Source organism: Sesamum indicum, linkage group LG4 (genome assembly GCF_026168435.1).
Source record: "Sesamum indicum cultivar Baizhima isolate 11 linkage group LG4, ASM2616843v1, whole genome shotgun sequence".
Taxonomy (NCBI): domain Eukaryota; kingdom Viridiplantae; phylum Streptophyta; class Magnoliopsida; order Lamiales; family Pedaliaceae; genus Sesamum; species Sesamum indicum.
The window spans coordinates 15,275,767-15,292,325 of NC_142660.1; the positions used below are offsets into that span (position 1 = coordinate 15,275,767).

At 30.1% G+C, this 16,559-nt stretch overlaps 1 protein-coding gene across 1 annotated transcript; it reads right to left on the reverse strand.

Moving 5' to 3' along the window:
- Window positions 1-7,388: 7,388 nt before the first annotated feature.
- Window positions 7,389-11,947, reverse strand: LOC105160854 (transcription factor UNE12). Its single transcript, XM_011078351.3, has 7 exons — window positions 11,554-11,947; window positions 11,094-11,192; window positions 9,557-9,676; window positions 9,378-9,443; window positions 8,846-8,911; window positions 8,286-8,363; window positions 7,389-8,170 (listed from the first exon to the last, which is right to left on the reverse strand). Exons 1-7 carry the CDS (start codon window positions 11,809-11,811, stop codon window positions 7,943-7,945), a joined length of 915 nt encoding a protein of 304 aa, XP_011076653.2. The 5' UTR covers window positions 11,812-11,947; the 3' UTR covers window positions 7,389-7,942.
- Between the last annotated feature and the right edge of the window lie 4,612 nt (window positions 11,948-16,559).

The following is a 16,559-nucleotide window of genomic DNA, read 5'->3' on the forward strand; positions in this document are numbered from 1 at the left end:
TAAAATTCATATATCAATAATACTCGAACATAAATTATTATATCTGAATTTTGAAACGGTTCATTCCGTAACTAACTTCAAAAATATTTATAATATATATACACTATTAATTACTAAATATAAAAAATTTTCTATGATCTGATCATACTTAATTAACTAAAAAAATCCAAAAATTAAATTCTAGCATGCCCTCAAATACCTAATACTAAAAAATCAATTAATATTTAACACTACTCTCTATGTCTAGCCCTGATCGATAATCTTTAGACTTATATAATTAGTTGAGGACACTTTTTGAATAATTATATAAAAAGCCCATTTGGGGTGCTCCATGTAATTAATTAAAATATATATATATATACATAATATGTGTTGACTGCCGGCCGCCAAAATCTGTGATTGGTTGACAAACTATATATATGCCACGTCGGCCTCTTTAAATGTGAAGCTCTATAATTAGTTTTTTAATTAAATTATAATAATTGGTAAATATAAGTCCCTATTTTAATTACTTGACAAAAACAAAAAAAAGAAGTAGTTGAAAAATCCTAGCTAGTCTTGTATCTCGGAGGAGCTCAACGTGAATGTTTGTTGGGCAAACATTCACGTGAACACACACACACACACACCCTTAATTCTGTGCTCTTTGGGCCCCAAATTTATGTTGTTTATTTATTTAATTTTATATAATTAGACTTTGGTCTCCGCATTCTCATCTGTACTATTATAAAAGAAAATCTTTTGTCGTACCAATTTTTAAATATCTAAATTTGACCTTTATTTTGTTTCTTCCCTTTGAAAAAATTTGGCCAGATTAGTAATTTCAGTATTTTTTAATAATCTCATAATTATATAATTTTATTGTGTTAACTACCCACTACTCTATATTTATCCCTCTCCTTATTTATCCACATTTATTATAATTTATAATAATAATTTGTTCTTTTTAAAAGAAAATTTCATCTTATCAACTCACACCAAAGTTCGTTTTATATGCTCACGGGAGCCGCATGCGACGATAACTAGTTATTAAAAGAAAAAAAAATTATTGTATCAATTTTTAAATACCCAAATTTATTCTTAAATTCAGTTTCCCCCTTCAAAACAAATTTGATCATAATAATAATTTTAAAGTTTTTTTTATTAATTAATAAAAATATTTCTCCCACTCACTACTCCATATTTCTCTCTGGAATTTTCTCCATGTTTATTTTCTTACAAACTTCTACATTTGTAATAAACTTACACTTACAATATATTTTTCCTCTGTCATCTCACCACATGTTTCTTTCTTCTCACGCGCTTTTTTCTTTCTTATCACGAATTTTTTTTTTCTCTGTATATCTCACATCACAATTCTTTTTTATATGCTCGTGAGATCGCGTGCAACAATAACTAGTCATTTAAATAGATTTCGCTCTAGTCCATAGTCATTAAATTTAACGGAATCTGATTAAAGAGGATGGAATATTCCACTAATAAGAGGTAAAAAAAAAAAAAAAAACTCATGCATTTTAATAATTTGTCAATTATTAAACAAATATAGTATTATAACTAAACAAAAATATAAATATAAATAAAGCAACTACTAATTATTCAGAGAGAAAATTAAATGCAATAAATAATTTTACAGTTAGGTATTAAAATGCAAAAATATATTACAAGAGAATTTTGCATGAATTTCAATCAACATATTGTTTTCATTAGTATATAACTAATTGATTTTTTTTAGTTATAAAAGTAATATTATTGGAGTACATTATATTTTTTAATTATTGATCAATTATTACATATAATACATTAGTTTTTTTTTTCAGTTTTTCCTCTCATCAGTAGAATATTTTGTCCAATTTTACTATATTCTGTTAAAAATTGATTTGACACGTCGAGAATTCAAATCAATAAATACGTCCAAATAAAATAAAGAACAAGAAACTACTACAGAAATAGATATATAATATTCTCGATTAACTCATCCCTTTTAATTATCAGTGATTGAGCTAATTAATCGTGTTACGATTTACTGCCCGTATTAGTCAATGAAAAATTAGTGTAGAGATTAGGGTTAAGGAATGTTTGCAAAAATTTAACTAAAGTGCTCGGCAACTTATAAATAAAATGAAATTAGAATATTGGAATTTTTCAAAAGTCATTTTTAATTTTCAAAAGCTAAATTTCGACAACCAAAAGTACAAAAGAGGTTGCTCGTTTAACTTATTGAACTTTTTATTGCAAAATTTTCAAAAATATATGTCGTCTGAATAAAAGATTCTGTAAAAAGTATTTAATATCTAAAGTAAATTATAACGATTTTTCCTAAAATTTGATATGATTACGAATATCCTGTCGTTATTTGAAAAATTAGTAATGTATCTAACACAGCAATCAATTGGAGAATGTGGTGGATATTTTGAATGATAATGATGGTTATCACAAGACACAAGAAGAGACAAAATAGAAAACCAAAGACTCTATCTCTGATCTTTTTCTTACATAATTATTAATTAAAATAATTGTGATATTAATTTAAACATATTATTATTATTATTATTATTATTATTATAGAATAAAATAAAAATATAGAAATGGGAAGTGAGCATATCTTTTCACGAGGAACAAAGTCATGAGTGATGTGAGATGTAGACAAATTAAATTCCTCGAAATTCTGTGGATTCTTCTATTTTCAGAACCAACCTACTCAGTCAACCCTCAATTTTTGCACTCTTATCTCTATCTTTATTCATATGTATGTATATTAAGATAAATTACATTCACGTCCATAAATTTCATTTAATTATAAATACATATTCATTATTTTAAAAATTATAAATATCTCTAATTTTAATTTTCGTCTAACAACCAACACATTTTATTAACCTCCATTAAATTTTCATCCGATATTTATAGTGAACTATCCAAAATGCCTTTTTGAATTATATTTCTAAAATATTTTTATAACTAATATGCTCAATCGATTATTTACTTTATCTACCTTTAAATTTTTTTATATTTTCTCCAATTATTTTGAAAAAAAAAATCAGTAAAAATAAAATAATAAATTCTACATCACCATCTAGACTTATATAATTATTTTTTATTTAAAGTATGTTTATAATTTTTTAAATAATAATAAATATTTATAATTATGTTAAATATTAAGGAGCTCGTCGTAATTTATCAAAAAAGTTGAATACAATTTCTCAACTAATTATTTGTGGACTTATGAGTGGATGATGAATAGACGACAGCATCTGGTCCTTAGTGTCAGAGAGACACAAACTGTATATTCATATTGTTCTACAACTGTTCCTTTGGACCTAACTTATGGTCACGTCCCATCTTTTATTTTGCACCCATAACTATATATGGTATATTAAATTGACACTCGTCACCGTAGTTTTAATTACAAGTATTTTTTATTTTTTATTAATTTATAAATATATCTTTTTAAAGTTATAGTTATAATTATAAGTACGTTTATATTTATGGCCAAAATTTTGCAAATATACCCGTGAAAATTATTACATCAACACCGTTTCTGAAGATGTAATTATCGTGTACGGAATATCTATCTAATCAGACATAAACTCGAGGAATGCCAATGTAATTTACCTGTATAAGTCAATTTGGAAATTTGGATGGAGGGAGTAACATAGGACTCTTATAATACAAAGAATAAATTACAACATGTAGTCCTAAAGTTTGTCATAACTACAGATATCTACTCGTTGTTTGAAAAATTACAAATAACTTCTGGAATTAACGACCATCTAGCAAATATTTCCTACAATTGGATGTCACGAGGAGTATTTATTATACGAACGTTGATATCAGGAAGGGTATTGATATTTTTTTAAATAATAAAAAATAATTATAATTACAACAAATTTTAAGATAACTCGATTTATCTCACCCTAATACCAAAACAAATTTAATAGTATGAAATATAATAAACTAGTTTTATAATTTATATATATATCACATGCAAGAATCTTAAGAAATTAAGGGGAAGTTGAATATTATTATTTCTGTTGAGGAAAGTTAAAAAAAAAGAAAAAAAAGAAAATGATGGCCCCGAAACAAGACACATTAAATGCAGGTCCACTACTAAGAAGTTGTGAAGATTCGAAATGAAGCTTATTACAGGGACCAAAACTCGACCAAGTAATTAATGAGAGGCTGACATGAAATTAGGTGGTAAGAAGTGTTGGTGTCGGCCCAAAATATGAAAAAACAAAACCCATTCTCGAGAGAGATTAATTAATCATATTCAAAATTGTACAAAACCCTAAACCTCCCCTCCTTCCATTCATTAATGTCCTTCACATCATTCCAAGTTTCTTTTCTTGTCTCTTCTTCATCAAATCATTTCTTTATCTTTCTTATATTCTATGCACATCCAATCCTATCTATTTACATGGTTTCTTCCATTTCAACCATCATTACTCTTTTCTCCTTATTTTTATCAATAAGTGGTTATTTCCAACATCTACAAATACTCACTAAATCGCTTATATAGATACTTATGAACTACCCATCAATACATTCATCACATTAATAGAGTGAGTCGGAATTAGGACTGGAATAAGTTTGTAGTCCAGCTTTCAACGTGCTAAAAACCATGTTAACAAAAATTTTGAGGAGTTACACTGCAATTAACACCTAAGGGTGAATTAACATGGAATTCTTGAATTTGTATAGGAAGAAGAGACATAGGATGTAATAAATTAATAATAGAGACGTAGGGAGAAGAGCATAATGTTTGGTAAGAGTGAGTGTGTGTTTGAAAATTTTAAGAGTTGCTGTTAATTACAAGGAAAAAAACAGACATCTTCCACTCAAATCCAACCACCACGAGAGCATATCCACGCAATGCAAGAGCATTAAATGTGCATCGTCACAACACACACACATATATATATGTGATAGTCGAGATGCTTATGTTTTGTGTATTAACCCGAGGTGGTTGTCACCATTATTATTATTTGGGATAAGGTAAATTACAATATGTTATTTCAAGATTTATTTTTCTTATTTGAAAAATTATGAATATTTTAATTAAATTAGTGATGTCTAGACAAATACCCTTTTATAACAGCCCATTTTAAGGGATATTTATTGAATGAACGTTAATTTCAGGGGGCATCTGTAATTTTCAAATAATAAGAAGGTATTTGTAGTTATAGTAAACCTCAGAGGAACCGATTGTAATTTACCCTTGGGATTATTACACCGTATTAGTGTAATTGCGCGTAGACCATTGCGGTTTGAGAAATTAGATCCCTCTATTAGTCAAATTTACAAAATTTATTGATATTCGCAAAAAAATTGAACGAGAATCATATTTATCGTTGATTGACTCATTATTCACTTATTGCAGGTCAGACTAATCTTTTCTGACCAATATGTTATAATGGTGAAAACATACTTCCTCATATGCATTAGCGTGTGAAGATGTAAAAAGGTAATTTGATTAAAAAATATTTGTTTCATCTGCAATAAGTCAATATAAGTCAATCGGGTAAACATAGATCTTCTTCAACTTTTTTGGTAATATCAACTAATTTGATAAATTTTGATTAACGAGAGAGTTTATTTATTAGATGAAAACAAATATTAGGAATATTAAATATAATTTTTTAAATTTTAAGGGATTCACGTATAATTACATTAACTTTATTAAAGGGCAATGTAATTGCCCCCGTTATTTTCAACCATGACTTTTTTACTCTTGTAATTATGTTGAAATTATATCATCAAAAAGAATTATGTTGAAGTTATTGATGTGGGTTTTGTCTGATATTTCCGACAAGAATATTAAGGGTTCAATTGATTTGTAATAATAATTCGTGAATCATTCGTTTTTGTTTATTTTTTTTAAAAAAATAAATCGCTTAAGTTTTTTACTAATCATTCCTTTCTCCTTCCGCTCATGAAAATACAAAAGTGGGTCATATCTTTTTATACCAAAAAAAAAAAAGAATTGCATGTTACATGATTACCTTATTCAAAAGCGATAATTACACTTCTCTTTCTTGAGATTTGGTATAATTATACATAGATCCATTATGATTTGGAAGATTACATCTAACCCCTGAGGTTTGCTTTCGTCTAGTAAATAAGTTCCTCAATTAGTTAAAATGTACTAAATTTGCTGATATTAATGAAAAAATAAATAAAAATTGATATTTATCTTTAATTGACTTAAAACTAATTTATTGCAGGTGAAATAATTTTTTTTGAACTAAATTACCCTTACAACGGCAAAAATATACCTCCTCACATGCATCAACGCGTGAAGACGTATGAGGGTAATTTGATCATAAAAATATTTATTCGACCTTTTATAAGTCAATAGTAAGTCAATTTGAGGTAAATATATTTTTTCTAATTTCTTGTTAATATCAATAAAGTCGATAAATTTTGACTAACAAAAGGACTTATTTGTTAGAAAAAAGTAAACTCAAGGTGCTATATGTAATTTTTCAAATCACAGAAAATCACCATATAATTACCTCAAATCTTAAGGGAGAAAAGTATAATTATCTCTAATTAAAAATATAATGACAACCTTAAATAGGAATAGCAACAGAACGGATTCAAAATGTATTTAGTTGTATTTGAGAGCCACGTCACTTGATTTTTGGAAAATTCGAAGCCTGCCCTTGCCCCGACCCAACGAGCCTAACCCACAAAGTCCAATTAAATTCCCTATTCCTTTCATTATTTAATATAATTATTTGAAAAAATCAAAAAATATTATCTATAAATACCTGATTAAAAATATTATTTATACATATATATTACATAAAAAAATTTAAATAAATCAAATATATTTATAAACAGGATAAATATTACCAGGCTCCTATAAATTCGACACAATGACGAATACTTTTGAATTAAAAAATTATCAATATCTTCTTAATTTTTCACAGTTTTCTAACAACTAGCCCAACCAGTTAATCTTCATTAAATTTTATTCATTTTTTTGGTAATTGACAAAAATATCCTTACAGCCTACGAATAATAATTTTACTTATTTGTAAAAATTTTCTAAAATTTTTTAACGATCTATGTGGTCAATTGTTTTACAATTTATTTTCTTTTCATCTACCTGGTTTGATTTTTTGGATAAATTTTATTTTTTTCCCAAATAAAAAAAGAAAAAAGAAGGAGGTATAAACTATATCAAAAGCAAAGTAAATAATTCAAAGCAACCTAAGAAATATACAATTACCGAGTTCAAGACACCCCATTTGCCATCTCCTACCTTGAACATGAAGTTGTAGATTTCGTCTCGAAAATTTTGTTGAAAAACAGAGAATCATGATTCGATGAATCCTTTTATATTACCCGATATTAGTGAGTCATTTCTGGTAAAACAAACGAAACACAAACAGTTGCCAGGCTGCTCGCCCTTGGATTCTATACACTACCTGGTAACACAGATTATAATACAAATTGGCCAAACACATCATAATTTACAAACAAAATCATGGAGGATGATATCACGAGCCCCCAATGACAGAGCTACAATAACCATTTGGCCCATTTACTAGTATTTTATACTCACATGTCGCATATCAGGACTTTTACAATATCCACTGAAGCAAAAGACAAGTCCCCATACCCCACCAACCCACCCACAAAAGAAGAGGAAAGCAGCATTGGAGATAACTTAGAAATAACAAGCCCAATACACAAGTGCCTTCGTCTCATTGGCTCACTACACCATCCGTCATCTAGCTTGAGAAATAGCCAACTTTTTAGAAAATAAAAGGTGGGGCGAGTAAGAACAAAAGAAAAGTTGTTCCGTCCGACACTGATTGTATTGCATTGCCATGGTATGGAAAAGGGCATGAAAAGAGATTGCATATTCGAATAGGCACGTGGGATCAGGGCCACAGGGAGTTCTTGTAGGCGCGTGCAGTGACTCCTTAGTTTATGAGGGGGCAGGTGGTTCAGGTTTGACAAGGGTAGAGTCATCAGATTGATTGGAAGGGTAGATGAGTGATGCAAGTGAAATAGGCATGATACAAAGTGATTTGGATTGGAGGTATTGCATTGCAGCTCCCACATCTTCTTCCATGAGTTTAGCTACCTCGCGTTCTGTTTCCTCGTTCGACCACTTCTCCCATACATGCTGATTTGATATTTCGCCGGTTTCATCCTAAATGTCAGGTGACCAAAAGAAGCTTTGTGAAATAAACCCAATATAGATGTACACTTTTAAAACAATTTCCTGTGTATGGTTGTAATAAATTAGCAGAAGCATCACTAGTTACCTCCACGGCTTGCAGGGGAATGTCAGCAACAAGTTGGGCCACTGCACCAGCCCCACCTAGCCTACTCATGCTCAAAACCTGTTTACATGGATTGTTAGGGCAATAAAGGGAACAAAATAAGGAGGGAGGTAAAGAAAGAGGCAGGAAAAAGTATTTGGCTTTCACATTTTGGGGCTTAGCATTAGAAAAACAAACAAAGGAGGAGATGAAATGCCTAAGAAAAGATGTCCACAAACCCAAAGAACAGGATGAGGAAAGCAGAAGTTTGCAAAGCACATAGTTTTTTGCAGAATTTAAAGACATATTGTGTACATGGTTGCAGCAATTACACCCAGCAGTTATAGAAGTTGTTGACTTACAAAATAGGCCCAAAAATCAAAATCTTTTGAAACCCCCTATGCTCTAAACAGGTCAAGAATTTACAGACAAGGGTATGCATACATTTACTTAGCAGTAAGCACAAAGCTGATAACACCAGAGATCAAATTATCATATTGAAGAAGTCCAATAAACTAATATGCAGAACTTCACTCATGACAAGAGTGGATGGGCATTGTTACCTTGACTTGAAGCCTTAAGAACTTCACATAGTCCAATATCTCATCGAGCATGGCAGCCCTATCTGTCTGAAAGAACACAGGAAAAGAAAACAACCGAGGATCTATAAAATTCAATCAAGCAATATAGAAACATCTAATAGAAGTTCAATATCATCCCTTCTTAATACCATTCACTGCCATTGAACATTGATCAGCTATTTTAATGAGCAATGAGAATGTATACACGGACATCATTAGAAAAGCTATATACCAATTATTTCATATCAACTACGGTTATCTCATAAACCAATTAGATGAAACAACTCCCACAGATAAGCAAATATGTTGAATCCAGAATACGGTGCATAGCATACAGAAGGGTCAGTCTACTTTGCCAATTGCTCATACCTAGATGCCAGTGACTGAGGACCAAGAATTATGCCCAACTTAAGGAGCAAAATTATACCTAAGATGTAAATTTAGAAATTGGTATACCAAATCAAATAAGTAATTTCATGGGATAAAGAATTTATAGTATTAGATGCGTCCACACCTTGTTGCAGCTGGGAACGAGTTCTTGCAAGGCCTTGATTCTTTCTGATATCCTTTCTCTACGCAACTGTATTCAGATGCAATCAATTTTAGTGAGAAGCATTAGCAAATAAGAAGTTACAGACAGTTGTTACCCTGAAAAAGAGCATATCCCATAGCTTGTTCAAGTAAATGCCATACCCGCTCAGCAATACTATGGGGATCTGTTGCTTGACCTCTTCTTGCCCGAACCCTTGGCCTAATTCCAGGTGGCTGTGGTAGAGTTACTGCTGTGCTTGGTGTTGGCTGACCTTGAAAGGCCTGTAGAAGTAGTAGAGATGTATTCTAGTGCTGACCTTAGCATGATAGATCAAATAAATAGTACTTTGGAAAAGCAAATACAAGATGCTAGCAGATAATTTTCAAAAAAGTATCCAAATGGTTATAGAGGATGTATTCTAGTGCTGACCTTGGCATGATATATCAAATAAATAGTACTTTGGAAAAGCAGATACAAGATGCTAGCAGATAAGTTTCAAAAAATTATCCAGATGGTTATAGAGGACATTAAACCAAAAGACTCTTGTCCAAGCCAAAGCATGAATCTTATTGCACTAGGCTTAAATTTACTGATAAACAGATAGATCATAATTCTTACAACAGGATTGTTTATTTGATATAGAAAAAGTAACCTTCCAGCTAGATCCTTAGTCTAAACAAACAGACATTTTGCAACTAAAAGTATCACACCCTCACCCCTTCTCTTTTCTTGTTCATAAGGGAGACACAACACAATGTATAGTAATAATGGTTATAAGACCAAGAGATATTGTCATTTATATGTACTGAATTTCTTTAAATAGAAAATGATTACAGATATAAATACGCTGACTTATCAATTTAATGATCTCAGCAACCAAAAAAGACATGTGCAGTGGTTCAGAGGGTGTTGGCTAAGCTTATGCGGAACAGCTTATGAACCCACCATCTCTTAATATATTTTATAGCTTATAAGACAATTGATCTTATTTTTATTGAGAAAAAAAGAAAAGCACTTGAAGTATTTAAATAAAATAAAATCATCAAGAATAATGATGTAGCATTGATAGATTTTTGCTATTACTACAATCAAAATTAAAGGGTCTGTTAAGATGCTTATAAGTTAGGATTTCCCCATTTTTCCCTAAAATAGCTGATAAGATCCTACTTCTTATTTTGAAATAAGCTCCTCTGTAAAACTTTCACCAAATATTTTGTGACATCTCGTAAATTCTCGAATATCTTAAAAAATATTTTAAATAAACTCAGCCAAACACCCCCATTATTCCAAATGATTGTCTCCCAGAAACCCACATCCAGGAAAATTCTCTCATTAACACAATAAAAGGTGACCATTGAATGACAAAGCGAACGAAGTTGCTAAGCCCAATATCACACTTAACCTAAAAAATCTCCCTATTGAAGCATATTCATAAAAGTAACAGCAACAATAAATGGAGCATGTCCACAAGATTGCTAGATTTCATCAAAATTAGCTGATCTAAGTCCAACCCGCATGTACTATCAAGATCCTATAACCTAATAAATACAAACAACTCAACATCGATTCTCCCTCTGCTCCAAAATGTAGACATGACCCAGCAAGCATATGCGAAATGCAAGCACAAGAAACATCACTAACACACACCTGGAAAAAATAAATTAAGCATATACAATTATCCATAAAATTGAGGGTGACCTGTTGAACTTGAGGCGCAGGATGGCGTAGTCCATGAGTCTGTAAATGGTCAAAAGCTGGATATAAACTGCCCATATTATTGTTAACTGCTTCCCTCTCCTGCAAAAGCAGAATATGTACTTAAGCAAAAGACCCAACACCCTTTCACAGCAACAACAAACCAAAAGAATGATTCAGACACAGAAAGTAAAACAGCTCGGTCGACTCCAACATTTAACTGATTTACATGCAAACAATTATGCCAAGAGAACGAAATTCCCAACTTTGGCCAGCAAAGGGCAGATGGTAAGTTAATGCGCGCGCACACAGATACGCCAAAGAGTTCCCTCAAAACTGACGCGAATAGGATAGCGGCTCCATCCTTTACTAAATTCACTATCTTCTCACAGTTACACCAAGACAACATACTTCCAAACTCTAACCAACCAAAAGCTCAAAACAAACAAAAATAAAAGCTTACAGGCTTCACTGCATAAGCTCCGTTGTCGTTTACTGCGTCCCGGCCGTTATCGAGGCTAAGGCTCAAAGGAAACATCGGCGGGGGATGGTGGAGGCTAGCAGCGGCGGCTGGACCAAGGTGGGACACAGCATCGCTCAACGACGTAGTCTCGGAGGAGTTAGTGCCGTCGGCTCCGGCGAGTCCGGCGTATGAAGGAATCGAAAGGATTTGCTCTAGAAAATCATCGGAGGCGTAACCTTCAGGTGGATTGGTCGTCATGCCGGGGTACCAGGGGCTTCGCGGTTAGGGTTTTGATCGGAAGAGGGGGTATGATATGAATTATGTGAGTGGGAGTAGGAGAGTCAAGAGTGTGCCTTTTTTTGATGATGAAAAGCGTGATGATTTTCGGGGGGAGGCGTTTGTGGTGGGGACACACGTACACACACAGAAGATAAAGCTACCGGCTACCGGTAAAAAAGCTTCTTACTTTTACTGCCTTCTCTGTTCTCTATATATACGTAGACACACCACAATATGTACCAACGTATTTATTATTATTAGAATTAGGGGTAAATTATTATAAAAAATTTGCGTTTAATTTTATAAGTAAAATAATCTTTGTTTTTCTTAACAACATACATACTCTCTCTTTCCCTTAGTTAGAGTTAACAGCGTTAAAATTTTCAAAGAGTTGGCCGTTATGTCTTTGTGACTATAATCATTGATCTTCAATATATAAGTACGAGCATTTCAGATTTTAAATTATTTTATATTACATTTACATATAGACTATATATGTACACTTAAATACTTATATATAGTTATATATAATATATATATAGTTGCTGTGTCTTAGGGAAACGATCAGTAACTAGCATTGTCGCTCAATCTGGGGGCAACGGCGAGGTCACCCATAAAACGAGCAACGGACTTCTAGGCAACCTCGCATCGGGGATCGCCCAGGTCTATGGTAGTTTTTTATTTTATAATATAAATATATACATATAAAATAACTCTGAATTGGAAAATTTTATTTTTTTGAAAAATAATAAAAAATTTATTAATTTTTTATTTTTAAAATATCATAATTGTAATTAAATATTATTTATATATAATTGTAATTGAATATGTCAATATTTTTCATTTTTAAACAAGTCTTAGAATTTTGAATCCAAAAAGATTACAACGACCCAATCACGCTGAAGTCTTGTAGATGTTACACATTAGTATTTAGACAATTGAAAAATAATATTTTTTAAAAAATAAAGATTACGGGATAATCATCCATAAAACTGAGTGACGTGAATAGGGTTTATTTTTAGGATAAATTATAACGAGATTTTCTAATTTTTTGTAATAATTACAATTACCCCATCAGTGTTTGAAAAATTATAAATACCTCCTAAGTCTTAACGATCGTCTAACAAATACCTTCTCATGATAATTTATTATAAGGAGTATTTGCTAAAAAGTTATTAATCCTAAGAAGTTTCATAATTACGATGAATTTTATGACAGCCGGTTTTGATTTACCCTTATTTGAATTTTCTACTAGTTGAAATCAAAGAGACATATATTAACTCTTACCTACTTTCCATCATAACATAAACATCATTTTACTTTATATTTTCACAATTTTTTTAAGTCAAAGTAAAAATAATAATGCCCCCTTCCCAACCCCATTCACTGTCATTTTCATCCTTCTCTGCTCCCAAAATTTTTAAATAATAATTTCTTTACGAAATCAATCATGGATTTGAAACCATATGTTAGGTGTTAAATAATGAAATGTGATACAAAATTCAAATTATTATTAAAAAATACAACAAGCGTAAAGTTGACAGTTTCAGAGCTCAATTCAAATATTACATAATTTCATCAAATGTGATGAGTGTATTGATAATTTCACAAACAACAAAAGAATATTCGTAATTATACAAATATTGAGGGAAGTCGTTATAATTTATTTTTTAATTAATGAATATAAAATTTGAATATATCAATATTATACATCCTTATATGTTTTATATTTATATCTACAATCAAAATATACGAAAATATATTTCTGTATAGTACCTTTTTTTTTTCATACACATAAACATATACTGCTCGTAACGTACAATTGTGTGGTGTATGCATAAGGTGGGTGTACATCGATTTGATGTAATTATACATAAATTTTTGTAGTTTAAAAAATTATATTTAGTACTCCTATCATTATTTGTGTTCAACAAACAGATTATCTGTTAATAAAAAAATCATCGAATTTGCTGATATTAACAAAAAATTTGAATAAAAATTCATATATATCTTCAATTGCTTATTACTAATTTATTACAGAGCAAATATTTTTTTTTTTACCAAACCACATTTGTACATCTTCACACATGAATGCATGTGAGGAGGTATATTCTCATACTTATAAAAGTAATTTGATGAGAAAAAGATGTTTGACTTGCAATAAATCAACACTAAGTCAATTTGAGGTAAATATGATTTTCATTTCATATTTATTAATTTCAGCAAATTTGATAAATTCTCATTAACAATCTATTTATTAAATAAAAAATAAATATAAGAGATATTAGATATAATTTTTTAAATTATAAAAAAATTACGTATAAATATATCAAATTTCATGGAAGGACCGTGTGATTATCGTAATTATATATAATAATCATTACCACCAAAATATTAAATGTAAAAATAAAGTACCACTTCGTCCTGACAATTTATGTCCATAAATAAATAATTGAATGGAAAAGAATGATTTAGGTGGAATCTTATTCGTACTATATATTAATTAATTTATAGAATGACAGGTCCATAAGACAAAAATATGTTGTTGGATTATGTGGTCCCGAAATAAAAAATGTGGTCATTTTCAATTTAAACCTTTAAAAAGGAAATTAAATTGAGATTGCAAATATATATATAAATATTCCTTATTTATTTTTTATGAGTGTGAATATAATTTTATTTTACAAGTTCGATATCAAGCATCTTTGAATGTTCACATTAATTTATACATAATATAATACAAAACTGAAAAAGAAAGAAAATTGAATATATTATTTTTTATTTTTTTCAGTGACAAAAATTTAAACGATTTCATGTTTTAAAGATTATAAATCATTTATTAAAGTACTTATAAATTAAGGGTAAAATTTATTTTGCTTTCTTGTACTATAGAGATTGTCTCAACCCCCACCCCCACCCCCACTCCACCCCCCTAAAAAAAAAACCTTTAAGGATCTCCTTAATTTTGAAATTTCAACTAAAATGGACAATAATTTTTATTCCTTAATAAAAAATAAGCATTTAAATAAAGAAAATATTTAACAATGAAATTAAAATTAAGACTTAAAAAAAAATTATATGGGTTGATAAAAAAATTAGTTGTAAATATATCTTTTTTATTAAAAATTTATTTCTAAACAATTTTCTTCATGAAGGATTTATAGTTAAAGGATTTTCTTTTGTTTATATTAATTGTATGTAAATATTATTTTAATTTATTAATATATTTGTTTGGTGCCCCAAGAATTAGACTAGTTCAAGGAGACTCAGAAGCCCTATCCCAAGAGCTAAAGGGTCTTATGGGCCACAGGAAGACGACCGAAAAACCCCAGCTAAAGTTGAAGCCTAATCTCGACCAAGCCCAGATAGAGGAGCTCTCCAAGGGTAGTGAACGTGTTATTGGCACAGAGGTCGCATTCATCACAAATTTCCATGTGGTCGAATCAACATTAGCCGTGTAAGTAAAGACGTGTGATATTCCCTAGTCAGGAGAATTTCTGCACATTGAGTTTTGGTTATTCTGGGTGGAGGAGGATATTTTTCCGAGGATCCCAGATATCCTCCCGGAATCTAGGAGATTTCCCAACCATAGCAGACTATTTTATCAAAAAAAAAAAAAAAGAAAAAAAAGAAAAAACAAACCTGTATCTCTAAAGGTTGCGGGATTTAGGTGGCTAGGGATAATCCCTCCTCCGAGTCTGTAGGGGTCTAGTCAGTCTATAATTTTCAAACACCCACTCCCTCTCCCCCCATCCAAAGGGCTAACATTTTAATTATGCTTGCACAGGATAAAACTAGCATTATGCTATATTTACATTGCTTTAACACTTACTATTCTCAATTTCTTTATTCACAAACTGATTTGAATGTCCCATTACTAATAATTCTTTTACAGGTTCCTGTTCTAGAAATTACAAACTAAGGCCCAAAAAAATCTCAACTTGACCTATTCGAAATGAGCTTATATTGTTCACATCATTGTGCTTGCTAATATTTTATTTATGTCTGATGAAACTTACGATATAAAGTAAATTGCTATAGTATTTAATTAGGTTTTATATGTGGAATAAAGTATGATCAAAATTGATACTTCTTTTTTCTACTTGAAGATAGATTTCCTTTCTTTGATTTCCATTTTTATTTAAACTTTTATATATAAAATAGTTATTCACATTTGTTTCTAATATGAATACTATATTTATTATTATAATATGTACTTATCTTTTGTATACATAGTTGAAAAATTTATCTAAAATAAGCCTAACATATTGTTTAATTATTCCTATATTGAACTATTAATTTTTATAGGGGCCAAATTGTTAAATAAATTGTAAACAATATTATTCTTTTATATATTAAAGCATAAGGCTATAGAGATTAAAAACACATGAAAGTGAATTTATCCCTAAGTTATTAATACCAATTTTAAATCGATACAAATATTAAACACGCATTATTTTTTTAAAGTAAAAATTGACCTCGTTTAACCAATGAGAGACGTGAATTTATTGGGTATTCGCAATATTTTAAATGGAGTGTCTATTATTTTTTTAAAATTATAATTTATATTTTTAAACTGTTTAAATTAAAAAAATTTATAAGATTCTTCTAACTTTTTATTTCGGTTAATTTCGTTATAAAAATAAAAGCTATTGTAAATATGGTATTATTCCATTTTTTTGCCCCCATGAGGTCAAGCTGACAGGACCGGGTTCGGTCCAGATATT

Bases quoted from the DNA above. Each gene is read 5' to 3' on its own strand.
- LOC105160854 (XM_011078351.3), bottom strand. From the start codon at position 11,811: ATGACGACCAATCCACCTGAAGGTTACGCCTCCGATGATTTTCTAGAG. The intron at 9,444-9,556 runs GTATGGCATTTA...ATCTGAATACAG, and splicing joins CCCATAGTATTGCTGAGCGG to TTGCGTAGAGAAAGGATATC. The intron at 8,171-8,285 runs GTAACTAGTGAT...CCTGACATTTAG, and splicing joins TTCCCCTGCAAGCCGTGGAG to GATGAAACCGGCGAAATATC.